This window comes from Bombus flavifrons, chromosome 2 (assembly GCF_040668555.2).
Source record: "Bombus flavifrons isolate JBK064 chromosome 2, iyBomFlav1_principal, whole genome shotgun sequence".
Lineage (NCBI taxonomy): Eukaryota > Metazoa > Arthropoda > Insecta > Hymenoptera > Apidae > Bombus > Bombus flavifrons.
The window spans coordinates 18,647,453-18,665,311 of NC_138443.1; the positions used below are offsets into that span (position 1 = coordinate 18,647,453).

General features: G+C 39.3%; 1 protein-coding gene across 5 annotated transcripts in view; it reads right to left on the reverse strand.

Annotated features, from left to right (window-relative positions):
• Positions 1-17,859, reverse strand: part of LOC138188207 (protein O-mannosyl-transferase TMTC1) — a 276,538-nt gene that overhangs the window by 104,521 nt on the left and 154,158 nt on the right. For all 5 annotated transcript variants that reach the window (XR_011175430.1, XR_011175425.1, XM_069129792.1 and 2 more), the window contains exons 4-6: positions 7,804-7,935; positions 6,039-6,111; positions 100-203 (exon numbers count right to left, since the gene is read on the reverse strand). Coding sequence is in view for 3 of the 5 variants with exons in the window: in XM_069129792.1 (XP_068985893.1) it covers positions 100-203; positions 6,039-6,111; positions 7,804-7,935 (309 nt within the window). In the remaining 2 variants the exon portion in view is untranslated. The remainder of the gene's footprint in view (positions 1-99; positions 204-6,038; positions 6,112-7,803; positions 7,936-17,859) is intronic.

Consider the following 17,859-nt stretch of genomic DNA (forward strand, 5'->3'; position numbering starts at 1 on the left):
CGGTTTCCGCATGTCCGCAGGTGGTATGAGTTTTGAAACATCGTAATAGGATTCCTTGTTACGACTCATGTAACATAAAGGACTTATGTGGATACTCACCTGACGTGGAAACAGGGATGAAAAGCTGCCGGATTATCCTGCGGCGAGAACTTGGGCAGAGTACCATGAAGAAGAGCCAGACGTACCACCAGCAGCACACCAAACTGCGAACAAAAAAAGTCCTTTAACAATCGTTGCGTGTTTAATTGTTTCAAGTAACGCGTATTTACTTTACAATTTTTTCTCCTCTCGTCTACGTTCAAAACACATAGATCCTAGTAAAGTTGCTCAAATACTTCTATAAAAAGCTAAGTTCGATATAATATATTTTTTTTTTTTTATCATAGACGAATCTTCAAGCGACATCAATGTCAGACTAACATGAAAAAGTGATAACTCTATTCTGTATTCGCGTGTATTTACTTATATCAATCACTGCAGTCCTCGTTAAAGTTAGAACCAGAATCGAATCAAGTATTCAATGTTTATCGATTTCATAGATCCGATTACGCTATCGATTTAATCTCGTCCGAATTTTCAACGAATTGTTTCTCCAAGATTTACGCGGCCCTAAAACGCGAACCTTTTGCCTGCCGTTTACGCGACTCGAAAGATGAATGAGAATAAAAGAAAAGGGAATCCAGATTGCGGAAGTGCTACTTACTAGCCTTTTCTGAAAGAGGCTCTCAACTTGCGGCTCAATGACTCGCTACACTGCTACAAGCATTGGAAGGTTTCGTTCGCTAGCTTGGAAAACGGAAAACAGGAAAAGCCTCGATTTAAAAATCTTACGCGGAAATACACTACCCGACTTAGTTGCGTGTTTCATGATTCTCAATTTATACCAAGTACTGAAACTTGCTTAAAAATGAAAGCTGACCCGAGGCTTTTGTACCAGAGCGTATGTGCAATATGTAACATATAACGTTGCAAAGAAGATTTTTCTGTACTTTAACTGGAATATCGATGATATTACACATCTCGGTTCGATCGCGTTGCAATTACGAATCACAGATTTACGCTAGCACCACGCTGAAAACTTAATCTCGTTAACGTACAGCTTCGCAGAAAAATTACCGTTGAGAAGATAAATCAAATTTACAATCGAACTAGAAGCATTTGATCATACACGTATATCTATCTTTCCTTTAAATATCTCCGTCTCTACCATACATATCTCGTAGCCAAAAATCGATCTTCCATCGCAATACGTCAAAATATAGCAGATAACATTCCGATCGGATGCCAATGGTATAGAACGAGACGTCGTCATGGCGTTTACGTAGTAGAACGACACACGCGTTCTTTGGTCGCATTTCTGTCACGTCCGGCGCCAGTTCGCTATTCCGATAGCCAGGTCAACCCATCCTCTTCGATGGAGATCGCTCTTTACGCCTTACCCTCCAACTTCACCACGTAGACGGTTCCCATCAACCCTTTCTCTTTCTGTCTTCGCCAGAATCCTCCATCCTGCATGTCCGGCGTGTTCTTGGTATAGATAGAAAACGAGTGGATTCTGGAAGGGTTCTAGAGCCGGACAATGTCTGCCAATCCAAGGTATTCATATTCTTCTCCGATCAACGAAGCCGCCGTTACGTACGTGTACTCGATACACGTCCCACGTCGACGTTTCGATGTCGAACAACTCTCGTTCCACGTCACCCCTCGTTTCGTTGGCCACTGACGTCTTCGTCCTTGGACACAGCGAGAATATATCGTGTTACGTCGCCAAGGGGCTCGCTGACCCACGCCACGAACGCCAGGAACGAGACAGAAATTCAATTTCGGTAAATATCCGACGCGCGCGGAACGTCGCTGGACCGCGTTCCCGCCGGAATTCCCTCTTGTTAGTCTTCCGGGAATGCCTGGGGTGGTATTATAACCTCTTCCTGCACACCCGGGAATATATTTCTCACGAGACCAACGCGCTCCGTCGTGTATTTTTATGTTCGATCGATTCCCGTTTTATTTTTTCTTCTCCTATGATGAAATTTGGTGTGACGATTGGATAACATCTCGTTGCGCGATGGAAAAGACGTCAGGTGGAAATCAAATATCGTTTAGAAATACACGTTATATTATATAATTATATCGTATGTAACGGAGAGGCATAAATGCACGGAATTAATTGTTTATCAAAAGATTTAGAGCTGTCTATTTCTTATCTATAATGTAGGATTCCAAGATACTTGTTTCGTTCCAACAACAACGTGATTTTCGAAAATAATTTTATGGCAAGCGAGTAATTGGAACGTAAGAGGCTATTTTTCATTCGGAAGAATTTCATTCGACGATCGTAACACTTGGTGTAACGCTGCTTTCATTCTCTTCAAGTATCGTTCATTGCCTCTTCGTTAAAGGCGCACCTCACGCTCACACGCGAGGGTATCCAACGAGTCTACTGATTCATCTTCTTTCGCGTTCGGTGAAAACTAATCAGCACGCGTATTTTTACAGCCACTTGCACCTTGTTGGACGTTCGGCCGAATTTAACAAGGCTAGAATCGTCCGAGCTTCGAAATCGAACGTTCCGTTTCGACGATCGGAGACAGAATCACTCGACAATCAAATCGATCACATCCGCGGTTATTCATAGAGCATTCGCAGATCGTGGATCGTTTGGTGTTTCAAATGGCGAACCTCGTGCCGATAGTCGGAGGCAAGAAACGTACGATTTCTCCCAATAGTCGGAGGGAACTTTCTGTTAACTGTTAATGGACCAGCTATCAGGACTCCGCTTCTCTCTTCCACGAATACATTATTCCAGATTAATTTGGATAACAAAGCGCGGCGTTATACGCCGAACACCGTACACGTACGCACAAAGTTGCTGATTACACGTGTAATTAATTTTCCTGTGAGAACTATCAAAGGTACGCTGCGGCTTTCGTAAACGCGTCATCACGTTCCTAGATCTTCTATCGGGCATTCTATTTTGGAATCTGTTAATTAAACGTTCCTATTGTTTGCAAACGAAAGCAGTTTGCAGTCACGTTAACTCGGTTACACGGAATTATAATTACGTCCACAGCCTTAAGATAATACGAAGCATAGAGCTAAGATTTAAGCGACAAACCAATTAAGTAACAATAGACATACTCGTATAGAACCAGTCAGTCAACAGCGAGCATCTCTAATGCATTGTGTTATCGATTACGACTGTTACCGTTGTAGAGAATCATGCGTTCCGTTCTAACCGAAAGTAAATACCGTTCGACCAAAGCCAATATGTACCTGTACGCGTATCGATAATTGTTGATGCACTGAACTTATTGAACGAAGAATTTCATTACGAGTGACGACGCTCGAGTTCTTTGAATTCTCAACGTTTTCACACGACTTCTTTGAGTAAAGCAAAGGAAGATTATATTCCTATATGATATACATTTTATCACTGAGACCGAATAAAGTAAGTTCGCAAGTATATTTTGATTCAACTTGACCAAATTGATAGAGAATTTTTGTTTATATGTTTTCATTTGTAAACTGTAATTCTGGTACATCTGGTACGTATACACTTAGCTTTTATTAAGAATACAACAAATTTTGTACTTTGCAAACTGACGATGAAAATCTATCGCTGCTTTACTATTTTAAAGGTCGACAATTTGATCGTTGGTTCCATACATATAGTTTCTTTCTTTGAAATACCAAAGAATTTTTCTACCGCTACAAACACAAGCTAGCGCCAAACAAGTCACTTTTATATTTACACTGTTCTTTGCTTCATGAAAACTCTTATTAAATTTTCTCTATTATTAATTACGCTAAATTCTTGCAATTCCTGTTGCTCTCTATATAACGTATAACTAATGGACAATGTTTGAACGATAAAAATCTGATTTCCGTACAAGATGAAGAACTTGGAAGAATTTCTACGAAGGTAGCTCGAGACGATAGAACGTTCTGGAATCACCAAACACCCCTATAACACGAAATCCACCCAGGGGTCCACCTCATAAAGATCAGCAAATTTTACGGCCTTGAAATTCAGTGTTGCTGAGGGAAAGAAGAACGTCAAGTAACCCTGTCGGAAAGAACATACCTTTAGACGTGTAAGCGGCAATAGGTGGCAGGAACGAAGAGGACGGAAAGCCAGTGAAGTGCGTACGCGAGACCCTTCACGAGGGTTGTGACCGCACGACTCCCTGATTTCTTCACATAAATTAGCATAACTTGGAATCCCGTTTGGTAGAACTACGCGCTGTGCGTACACACGACTTTCCATTGGTTCGGCAATGCTTGCTACACGTCCATAACCCCGTAGATACGGTAAAAGTCACGCGAATTACAAAAAGAGTTAAAACACGGACAAAAATTGAAGCGTCTCTCTTAGATCCTAGCAAAAATCGCTCGTTAGTTAGATATCGTTGTTGTCTGAAACTTTCAACGCGATACTTACTTAAACACTGCGCAAGTTTAACTAATTACAAGCAGAAGAAATATTACAAGATCAATTACTCTTTCCTATTTACTAAGGAATACTTCCATAGAAGTTACAATTTTAAAAAACGTTCCCGTGCAAAGCCAAGTCTGTTAGAGAACGCAGAAGAGAAAGAAAACGCAAGTTGATAAATAGCATCTGCGCAATCATAACTACCCCGTTGCTACCACCTCTCTGTCTCGTATTTCATCGTAAGTCCTCGAAAGCCACGATCGCTTTACGTCAGGCTGGAACAGCCTAAGTAGTTTCCGTGGGTTGGCCAACACAATTCGAGGGAAGCGAGTTTATCTTACGCGATCGTAAAAGTGAACTCTCGGCATCGTCGAGTATATCTGCGTTAACGATCGTTAAACTTACTTAAGCCGACGAGACGCTGCTAACATCTCGGCTGTCTGACGATAAAAACGGAAGATATCGATCGTTAAAAATTAACGACGCGGATCCGAGTGCGTTCGCAAATACTACAAAACGCAGTTTCCAGTCTTATCGATGATCGAGACCACTTGTCTCGTCTCCAATTATATATCTTTGAGCCTTGCGTTGTTACTTTACTATTCCAGATATGTACAACTATGATAAATACGCATACTGTGCGTGTTGTGTAACAAATTTTGAAATTTCATTGCATCACGAAACGTGACTAGTTTGAACCAAATCTGATATACAAGATATTTAGTGCAAGTGTATAGAGGCCAGAGGTATTTGAACAGTCAATTAGCCATTACACAAATGGATAATTCCATGTAAACGATGGTATAAATTTGCCGCAGAACGCCCCGAACCCCACCGATATCGATCTCAGCCGGTGTTGCGTTTCAATTTCATTATTGTCCTCTCTGCTACGGTCAGGAATTTCCTGAACGATGTCTCGAAGCACAAGGTGAACGAGTTCGTGAAACAAGATAAATGGATAGACGCGGATACATAGACCAAGCACGATCTCTTTATTCGTTCCTGTCCGACACGAGTTTAGACATTGCGGGTAATACGATAACGACATTGCCATTGGGTAAAATACGCGCGTCCCTTGCTCGTCGCAAAATCATGCAGGGCTTCCGCGCACGAGTGACCACGTGCGACACGTTAAGAGGATTTGATTCTATTCCCTGTATGGTATTCGTGGCTGCGCAATGGGGCTTATTGCCATGTCTTTCTCTTGTTGTCATCGGAAAAGCTGGTTGACTTGTCCATTTGATAGCTATGAAATCTGATTTCAATAGGCGAGTAACCGTGTTAAAAATGACACGATTGGCGACGATTGTGGGCTTCTCGAGTCTCGCATTTGCGATACTTTTGTCTCTAATATTTCTAGACGTAGGTTTCTTACGATTTCCCAACCGTAACAATCGACTTCAAATTTTAACAATAAAACTTAGGTTCAGATTTTCAGAGTATCGATATATAATTGTCAATCCTAAAACCCTTCGATCAGCATCTTGCACGAACAGTACACAATTCCAATTAATCGTCCCTATAATAAACAATAACTGTCATACTTAGGAACAGGAACGTGTTTTTAATCTAATTTAATTTCCAGCATACATATTGAACTCACCGAAACAAGCAGCGCCGCAGCCCGACGAGAAAAGTGTCTCGAATCGTCGTTCCATCTGGCCTCGAAAATAGACCTGAAACGAAGAAACAAAGCATTCAGCGAACTTCGTCGTTATCGTGGAAAAACTTCAACCTTCCAGATATTGCTCGTTCCATGATCGAATCGACATCAGCCAAATACTTTTCATCGCTCCTTATCTTTCCTCTATTTCGGAAATTACGTTTAATCAAGCCAAGCGTCTTCCATTTAGTTAAAGTTTCGAGTAACTCATGAATTTAGCGGCCCTCATTTGCGTGCCTCGAAGCGCAGTTATTCAAATACACTGGCCCCGCATAATCCGTTGTAAACAGTTAATCCGATTTCGCTATTTTACGGTCGAGCATCGGATTGTCTTTGTTTAACTCCGATAGCCAGAGTCCTCTATTAACGCAAATCTTGCGGATATAAATCCTATTCTCCGAATGTATGCAAAGGAGGATCCACGATATTCGTATTACATATTGCATATGGTGCCGCGCGATTTTTATATTTTACTGTCGAACGCAATTTTCTTCATGCTCGTCCCTATTCGTTTCTTATCGAGTTTTAACACTTTGACTGCCACGTTGGTGATATATGACCGGACACACGATTTCTCCTGCGACGCCACGGTGGTCACTGATGGCCGGAGCGCTTGAACTATTTACAATTGTAAAAATTATATGAAAATTGAGAGTTAGGTCATTTTGAATATAACCGATAAATAGAAGATACCTTGAAATAAAAAGTGCCCCATTGAACAATTAAACATTTTTATTAAAACATCGATAAAAAAAACATGAGAACGAATCTTGCATCTAACGGTGCACCGTGTTTGCATCCATATCTTTGAGGGGTAATCTACGAATATTATTATAAACACACCTTAGAAAATAATTGTAAATACTGCTTTATAATCATATAATTGAAGCTAGAAGTGTGCACATACCTTACTATTATATGTAGAATGAGCAAATACTATTTACTAATATCTTCTACACCTTTCAACAATATATTCTGGACGTTTTGCTTACGACGAAATAACGAATGCGAATGGTTGGTTGAAATAAACCAAGCCTTGTTATAATATGTCGCTATCAATTGTTACCAAGGCGCCAAGGTGGTCACCCGTGACCAATAAGATGAACGGTCCATTGGGGAAGAATGTTGTCTTACATCGTCAATTTATTATTATTTTGTCATTATATGCTTTGAATAATAAAAATACTCCCGTGGCGTCCTGAGCGAATCATGTGATTTCGGCGTGGCAGTCAAAGTGTTAATAGTTCTCAGGGAAATCCAGACGTGTGATTAAAGTAAAAGAAATCTTCGTCTTTGATTCGACCTATAAATACACGAAAGTAGCATTGGTTTGCAAAAGGAATACGATAAAATTTAGACGCAGTGATCGATAATTACATGGGAAGTTGTAGGATGAAGCGAGGTATCGTTCGTCCTTCTGTGAATCTCGATGCAGCGTAGGCTTTCGAGTTATTCGATTCTCAGAACAGCGAGGGTTTAAGTCGAAGCTACGCCGTATTATCCTACCGGCATGAAATCCACCCTCGGCTCACTGCAATTCTCGTTATAAACGAAGAAATCGTGGGTTGAGAAGTGGCAAAGGGTCGCGTAAAGTCGCGCAAGCTACGAGCTAGACACAATGTTACTCCTTATTTCAGGATTTATCGACGTGAGTTACGTGTCGCGTTTCCAAACTGGTCGGCGAGCGTGAGACTTAAACGCTTACCTCTTGATTGAATGCCAGGAGCGACAAAGGTCGTAAAGAAGGTTTAGAGGCAAAACAGTAATGCCGGTTTCCTTGGCAAGCATCGACAGCGCCCCCAAGCACACGCTGCTCCACACGTAAGCCGTCTGCTGCCTGGAACACGAAACGAGAAAAAATTTCATTTGATGCGTTTAGGATAGAATCCGGTCGTTAAGATGGAATTGTGTAACAGGAAGTTCCACAGTGACCATCAAAGTTTCCTGATATAAAAAGCTGAGCAATTTAATGTAAAATTCGAAAGCGAAACTACAGCCTCGATCCAGCTTAAAAATACATTCGAAATATCGTTATATTAAATATTGCTGCATCTTGAAACTTACGAAAATTTTCAATTTTCATTTTATTCCGTTGACGGAGAAACGAAGTAACGGAGAATTCAGAGTGAACGATTGAACAGTTCTTGCATTTTGACATCGAATACAGGAAATAGAATTACAAATTATATTAAACGATTGCTTTACGTGTGATGACTAGATTCTCAATGTCTATGCACTCATGGAGAATTGAGAGGTCCAAAAATACCCAAAGTATAGCACTCGTTCTAATAATATGTAGCGAATGAAAGAAATTGTCGATTAGATTGCATTTATTTAACTATATTCATAAGAACATAGATTTACGTAAATATTTGCAATCTAATAATAAATTTAACTTAGGCAACTTTCATTCAATAACTCTGCAAAAAAGTCCAACGTCAATCCTAATCTTGTGTCTTAATTGCGGACTCTTGGCGAAATTTTTATTCTAATTATGATTATCTCCATTAGTTTCGTGTCTTTCTGATATTTAATCGTGAAAAACAATCGACACGGATATCTCATAACTTATTAACAATATTCTAAACTTGCATGAACATTTATAGGCTAATAATGCCATTTAAAATACGATATTTATAACATTCTATTTAATTTGCCTCAGGTTCTCGCGCAGAACACTGCAAAAGAATTAAAATATCAGTATATAACGAGAGAATTGGTAGAAACAGAAAAAAAGAGCTGGTTTCCTGGTTAATATTATTAAACGATGAACCGCTGTTTGATCGGGTATACAATGTTTATTCCTCTATTTCTCTCAATTTCAAATAGCAGCGGTTAACTCTCGCTGAAATGAAGAGTACACAACGTGCAACTGAAGTACCTTTTAATTCCATTTGTTATATACCTTAGTTAATCACTATGTTTCACTGTATTATTTTAACCGGAAACGTGAGTTTTCAGTTCATTCTCAAAATTCGTATACAACAGTACGCTAAAATGTTTAAAATGTATCAAATGTATAAATAAATAGCAAAATGTTTAAAAGAAAGTCTGGACCTCAGGAAGTTCGTATAATTAATTCATCAAAATTTGATCGATCGAATATTTCAATGTATTGCAATTTACAAATTACATATACGTGATTTTCTATAAGATTCTGTTCTTCGATTAACGTGATTAAATTCATTAACATAATGATTGCGCGTAGTTTACGTAAATAGCCAATTACCTAGTAATGGCTGCCGCGATAGTAATTATCAAAAATATTTACTCCATCCTTTCCTTTGGTTCCTGTTTTCGATGTCTAATAACAACTTACCCTACAAGCCAAGAATACGTAATAACACGTCCAACAAAGAAAACTTATATACAGAAGGATTTGCGCTTTGTTTGGGTAAACACTGGTTGGGTCGTGGCAGTAGACTAAGCTTCTGCTTACATATTTTGTCTTTTCGTATACTTTATATGGATAAGGCGACGTTTGCAGTATGGCTGCAAACAACTTATGGTTCGAGCCACTCTAAGACTACTAGATAAACGAATCAAACAAACAAAATCCGTGTCGAAACACTTGGTGATTTTGTCATACAGTTATTAAAATTTCAAAAATATGACAGCTTAGATTCACGCGATATTTTAATATATTTTATTTTATCTTTTTAATACACCTTGTTTCAAATTTTGTATTCACATTACTTACTAAAATTTTTATTGTTAGATAGAATCCTAGATCGTAATGTATCAACTGCATCATCTTAACCGACACGGCCTTTATTATATTTTATATATTGTCACAATCGTTCGCGGAGAGACGCGTCAGCGAGAGGCGTAAATTATCGCTACGATTTTGATAGTCGACACCGCGAACCACTCGTTCCCCTGTTTCGATGAGGATAACGCAGGTAGTTAAAATGATTGTAACACTGAATTAACAGGGTTAATATCTACTTTTAACGATATTTCAAATTATAATTCGGCTCGACTTTATAGTATTTCTCGATGTATTCGTTTGACTAAGCGACCTTAATTTTATTTCTCTGAATCTCTCGATACATTCCGTTTGACTCCTCGTATGATACTGATTGCCCTTCAATCTTTTCCTTCTCTTGCAGACGATCCCCACCACGCTCGGGTCTCGCGACCGTTCGCGCCTATGGTCACGTATGCCACCTTTTTTGCGTAGGTAAAATAACGGACCGAAGGCGAATCGATGTTTTTTAGAACTCGCTGCTTGACAACAACTATGCGCTTATCGCTACATTGTGTATACTCGCCGGTCATGTAAGACGATCTGTCTGCGACACTGTAGTACCAAAAGAGACGGTTAGGAACACGGCCTATATATAGTAAAGCCTCGGGGCGTAACATATACAGGGTGATTGGTAACTGGTGGTACAAGTGGAAAGGGGGTGATTCTACGCGAAGAAAGAAGTCGAAAATATAGAATAAAAATTTTATTTTTAAAATTTTTCCATCTATAGAACGATCTACAGTGAGATCCGTTATAACGAGACGTGATAAAGTGCACGCATACCGAGCGAAAATTCAAAGTCGATTTTCTCGAAAATAAAGCCTCGAACGAAAAATTTTTATTCTATATTTTCGACTTCTTTTTTCGCGTAGAATCACCCCCTTCCGCTTGTACCACCAGTTACCAACCACCCTGTATATTGTCTTGAGTGTAAAACAAGAAATAACTTGAAAATATCGCTGCACCATCAAAACGTTACACGCAATGGTATTAAGCAAGAAAGAGGAAACGATAGTTACTGTTCGTTAAACCTTGGAAATTATACACCGCGTGTCAAAATATATGTACAGAGTCTGTGTATACAATATTAATTTTGTAAATACCGTTGAATTACGTTTTGTTCGTGAGAAGTTCCCCGAAATAAGAACGTCTTCGATATTACACCATCTTTGTTATAAATGTAAATTATACTTCGCCTATAGTTTTTTCAAATTTGTACACATTATAATCTGTATCATTATATTGTTACTGTGATCATCGTTAAATGAAAAATTCATCTCGATAGTATTAATGAAAAAAATAAGTTGCTCTAAAAGTACTAAATACACCGATCGTACTTCTACTTTAGTCCTTCAACCTGATTAATGCGAGAAAAAAACACATCGCCAGATTCGATCCGTGACGAAACCAAATGAAGGCAATAAGAAGCACAAAAGTTGCAGAAACGGTGGCTCGTATTTAAAGATTCTTCCACGCGACGCGAAATTTAGAACGCGACTTTCTAGAGCCACTATTAAAAAATTTACTTACCGGTTTGAAGAGCCGATCTAAATGAAATGACGGTTGAGAAACGTCCAAATTAAAAAATCGCTCGCGGAGTTAATAACGCGTTCCTGAGAAAAATTAACGAGGATCATTATAAGGTATAATAAACTTAAGCTATCTTTGAATCATGGCACCGCAAGGAACAATTATATTCATTCTTCGCGAGATACATTTAGATTGCATTGTGCCTGGCCGGACGATCGCTGGAAAGTAGGAAAAAATATAGACGAAGAAAATGTGGCAAAACGCCTCGTAATTCGATACGTACGACGAATAATGAAAGCCCGTTGCGGAAAAACGAGCCCGTGTTAAATTTGGATTTAAATCCATACCTTGTGTCGATATTTTTGCGAAATTAATAGTCGTAAAATTGTAATTTCTCTCTGACTAACCTGAACTCGAACTGAAATATCGCGATATAAACCCTTAAGGAATTTAAACGTTCGAAAAAATTTCATTTCGCCTGCTTTCATCGAGATAATTCGAATTTGCATTTAAATTGCAAAAGAGAAGAACGACCGGCAAAAATATCATACTCGAAGAAGGATTATTCGAAAGTACAAAGAAAAGAGGTAAAGATATACGAATGTGAAACCGGCAGAGATTAAACGATACATATATTTCCTTTGAAAATAAGAAAAACAGCGTACGTAACGTTCGAGCGTTCGGTCTTACTACGTACAACTAACCAGAAAGATGTTTCAACCTTTACTCAAAGTAAATTGTTATTAAGAAAGTTCGTGACTTGTCAATGTAAAGTGACAGGTCCCTGGAATGTTACCTTTCGAGCCGGAGTAGAGGAAAGTTAAAGATATATCGTCGATAACAATGGCGTTGAGAAACTCGTCGGTCGTTTCTTTTCTTCTTTCTGTTTCCTTTTTTCATCTTACTGGAGGAAGCTACAGTTCGCCGAGAACTATTTCAACTTCTTGAAATTAAATTAGGATATCTTTGAAGCGCGGCGTCGGCATGCAAACTTCGAGAAGGTCGGATAGCAAAGCAGGAGAGGAGGTTCTGAACGAATGTGAAAGATAATTTTGTTTTTAACGGAACGAGGGGCAAGGGGAATAGAAAAAAGTGAGAAAGAAACGAGAAAGGGACAATAAAGGGATATATATATATATATATCGATAGTAGCAATTACGCGTTCGAGAAGTTTGGAAATACACATTTTCCTCCGCCGAAACGAAATTGAAATTCACCAGATCCAGATAGCTTCCTCTTCTCGCATTTCACGGTAAATTAAACGATCATTTAAATTCCCTCTCTCGTTTATACTTTTCATCGGTTCAATTCGGATTTATTCATTTCGTTCCATATCTCGGACTGGAATTGTTATTACAATTATTCTCCATGTCCAGGTCAAATACTCTTAAAATTCAATGGTTCTCGTGTTTCAAGCTTTTAATGCGTTATATTTTTGGATCGCAGAAGTTAAACGTAAAAATGAAACTTAGTTCGTACTGTGCACCAGTATCCTGTTAAACTTCGTAGAACTCGCTTTACTATGACATTTCGTATTCTTTGTTCAACTATTTTTATCCTGTACCGTCTGTTTGCAAGTCTTATTTGGAATAACGACTAAGGAGATAGTAAATACATTTGTTATCTATTAGCTAGAACGAATAAATCTTTCATAGGATCGTTCGAAAAATTTGATAAAGAAGATTTGGAAAGACGTTTGATCACATGTATAAGACGAACACATATGGTAATTGTCGCTAATTGACACGAATAGATATTCGGGAGAATAAACTTCTCTTTCACCTAACAAACGAAACAAAGTGAAATTAGATGGGCAAAATACCTAAGGAACAACGAACAAGCGAACATCGAATTGGAATAAAATTTTATTCCCAATCCTGTTGACTAACTCAATGTCAAATGAAATCGACAATTTGTACATATTACATCGTTTACGAATCATTCGCGTTATCAAATTATTTAACGCTAACAACACCGTCTAACGAATGAATAGGTCGACTTCCATCCAAATCTCTTCCAATCTACCTAAAGAAAGAAACATCTCGTTCCTCGGCTACGTTCTCATCTAGGTACACTCAAGTTTCAGCAACGAATGGTCTAAAAGCGAAATGGCACCAGATTTCGAAGGATGGGGTTAACGCGGAACAAGCCCACCAGGAGGTAAAAGCGCAAACCATGGGGTGGTAAAAACGGCGAGAACGTCCAGAGCAGAGCGACGCGGCATTTCTTACAATTTACATCAAAGCTCGGTAAGTAAGATTAATGAACGGTTGTCGTAACGAGGCGGAGTGCCGAGTTCCGTCTGAGACGGCAAAAACAGTATGGTCGTATGCTCGCGCCTGAAAACGGAGGATTACGCGCAGAAATTATTACTTATTGGATATTCGGCCGGTAATTATCACCGTGGAAAGAAATTGAAATGGAAAAAACAACGGCGTTTCATAAATTGTAAGTTCGATTAAAGGAACGAATGACCAAACGAGATAACAATTTAAACGGGCGAAAGGTCGTTGATCTTACGATTTATCGGGCCATGCTCTGTGTTCAAAAATGGATTTTCATCGAGCTAATGAATGCAGCTGTTCGTACTTGAATGGACGGTTCTTTCTTCGAGGGGATTGGTGAACTGCTTAATTGTGAGTGATTTAAAAGTTTCGCCCAGATCGCTGATGTTTGACGAATGGCTTAATAATTCGAATTTTTTAACGACGATAGACGCTTTATCACACGAACACGGATAATTCGATCCACGTATTAATGTTATTATGTTCTTAAAGACGAAAGATCAGTGTAAAAGGATTTTGCTCAAAGTTATTTATTTTAAGTCGAATGGAATAGATCAAGATTGCATGAGAATCGGGGCATCGTATATTAAACATTCGTATCGAACGTACGTACAGACGCTTCTTGGAATTATCTTGTGCATTTTGTAAAATATTCAAGATATTATGTTCGTATATATACGTGTATAGGATTGAAGTACATACACATGGGGTAAATAATGTAGTCATACGATATCGCGTATTAATTTTATGCAAAGTGAACTATTTTCCTATACTTGAGGAGAAAAGCTAGTTAATATACATATCTGAAGCCTTGAAAGTAAAAGTAGTTTAACCCCAATACTCAAGAAGCTGAGTAATTTGCTATCTAAAATAGATGCGACCACAAAATATTCATTGCACGACTGATTCCGTTAAATTATCTGGCACTGATTCGAACAACACGAATCCCTCCATTCTCATACTACCAGACCAATACAGTTTATTGGAATAAATTAATGCTATAAACTCATGATCAATTTAGAAGAAAATGTAGCTTAGTTCACTTTTCCTCTTCATGCTTTAAACATCCGACTGCCACGTCGAATTTCCATCAAATTTCTATCGCAACTATCAGTCACTACGTATTTTTGTGCATTTATGGAAAGTTTAGTTACAAGAACGCATAGAGTATACATAGTAAGCAAAAATATGTAAAATATCCAAAGTAATATAGATTAGTCGTTCGAATATTTAGGTCGTGAAACGTTAGTACGTGTATCTTTGCTCGGGTTCCACTTTCTTCACTGTGCTCGTAAAAGGGTAACCTTGCATAAACATTCTCGTAGCTATTGGGTTGACAACTAAGTGATTACGGATTTTGTCATTAGGTGGTAATAACAAAATCCGCAATCACTTAGTTGCCAACCCAATAGTACATTTCGCGATTAAATTACTTCGAGCTTGCGTAAATATTTTATTCTCAAATGCAGTCCAAATAATCGATCTTTATGGTATTGCTGTGTCTAACTATGGCGAGAGGTTTGAATGGTTGAAAAACGTCGACGAAATAGCAGAGTAATAAATGGAGAAAGCGAAGAACTCGATGGAAGAGTGCGATCAACGTAAATCGTTAGCCACTTAATTTCTTGGCAAGTATGCATAATGCTGCATAAGCAGCCGTGGAAAAGGAGATTCGTTCCGAATCGACGGATTTAAAAGGTGGCAATTACGCGGATAAGGAAAAGTATCGTCACTGAAAGGACGGGCTAAACCAAAGGGAAATGGAAAAGCGGACGAATGGATCCCGTGGATTCCGAGACAACCGCTTTATCCAAGCATCCAGCTGTCAATCGATCGACTCAACGATGGCTTTACTTTTCGTTCCAAAAGTTTTTCCAAACGCTATCCTCCTTCCTGGGTATTTGCTGGCTTCGAACGTTCCACGAATAGAATCACGAGACTTTTGGGATAGATCGTACAGCTTTGAATTTTACGATTCGATAAAATATTAAGATCGATACACGGCGAAAAAGAACAGATTTCGATGGTCGCTTTTGTATACAAATAATATCCATATACATTTCTCTCGCAAGAAATAATTCGAAACGGTAATCCAAGTACCAAAGCAAAAGCATCGTTTTCTTCAAAATTAAAATTCACCGTTAAACCGCGTTTACTTTAACGCTCAACGAACAGTTAATCGATTATTCCTGTAAAACTGTGGACGAAGAAAAAGGCCGATACAACGATCCAAGCATTCGGCGGTATTGTAACGTTCGCTAACAGTCGAATACGTTTGAGTAATTCGACGAACGATGTCACTGATTTCGAACAATAAACGTTTGTTCCCAAACGTTTCGTATTCTTCCTCTTACTCTTTCACCCCCTGCCGCGCGTCCGCCCCTTTTTTAATACAAATATTCATTCGAGATTCATTACCTAAAAGCCCGAGGGTTGACACACTGACCTGTTTCAACGGTCATTTAAACAGAGCAGCCATTTACCTCGCCGTTTACGAGTTATGCACCTTCGCTTCTCTCGATATACCGCGTATTTTACACGGCTCGCGCCGCTATCTCGATATTTGTTTCTCTTATTTCCATCGAGGGGGAAAAAACGCGCATTCGCTCGACGTCGAGAGCGCCGCGATCGATTGCAATACGAGCTGGTTTTTCCCCTCATTTCAAACAGGCCCGTGTTGCCCCGCGAAAGGTTCAAGTTTAATTACGTAGCCGTCCGGCGTCGAAATTCATTTCACCGAACAGGCCGCTGTTGCTTTCGTTGGATAACGTTCTCACGGCGGAGGTCTCGATTTGAAAAACCGGTCGCATCCGATGCCTGATAAAAATGTTACGAGTTTTGCGAAAGCGAAACTAAGGATGTGACCGTGTCAAACTATTTTTAACGCGCCGTGTTCTTTCAATGATTTTTTGCTCGATCGGTTCATTGACACTTAAGCGAGACGCGACAACGTAATTACGATGGTCGTAATATCGATTTCATGATAGCGCCAACGAGTATATTCGTAAGAGGTGTCTACAACCGCATACATCCACAAATCTGTGTAAGTATTCAGTTTCACATTATCGTTATTAATTGAAATTAACTTTTCGATGTCACGTTCTCAGCGCACTTATCGACCCATCCGCTTATCAATCACAGTCTATAGTTACCATAGTCTGACGTTAAAAATCTCTTGAAAATACTCTTCTTTCAATCTATGTCCTCGTATTCTCCAAAAACAAGGCAGAAGACACAACCCCTAAAAAGAACAAAAAGAAAGCTTCAGCTTCAGAAGAACGCTTTAATATACCATGACGGGAGTCAGGTAAGTCAAACGACCCCCTCCAAGTGGCCGAAGTCGAGCGACGAACTAGCCGTTACATCGCTTACCATACATAAGTCCGCAATCCTCTTACACCGACGATAAAAAGATTTGCGCGGTAAGTTCGCGGGATCGTGCTCGTAAGCACTTTATATTTTCACGTTTAAGGATCGATATAAACGACCAAAGGGAGAAAGTTAGAGAGGATGAGAAACGCTCGGAAGCGATCAACCAGCCAGCACACGCTATAGTTGGCTGACGCTTCGGGGCCCGAGGGAGTAAATTAGTTTAGTTTATAATTTCCACACACCGCCTAGTCGCTCATGAGAATAAATGGGCCGCTGTTTCAACGTCAGATTGGCGTCGTCCCGACGGTTAGCGACGCTCGACGTCGCTGACGTACATACGTACGTATCTGCACACCTGGTAAGTTCTATGGTTCTATGAAATTATGGCTGCATTATGGCCTCTGGCACGCTACCTTATTTGGTTACTCGCAACCTGAACGCAAGAACAAACAGAATAGAACATAGGAAATGAGAGGATCGCTTTTGTTATTCTTTTGATACGGATTTTCACTGGCTGACGTCAGTGAATTTTTCGCTGGAGTGTCCTTTGCTGGATTTGACGTTTCGACAACGACGAATTTGCAATACGACGATGCGACAGTTACTAATAGACAAAGCAAGGAATCATTATCGTTGAATGGAGGATTTTAAAGAAAATAATAAAGTTAGAAGCCCAGTTTCATCTGTTAAGTATCGCCACCGATACTCGTACGATATCTTTAAATTTCGTACGCATAGAAATCTGCAATCTGATTATTACATTCGGTAGAAAGCATGTGCAATAAATTAGGGAACTTTCTTATACTAAATTCAACTTCGTTTC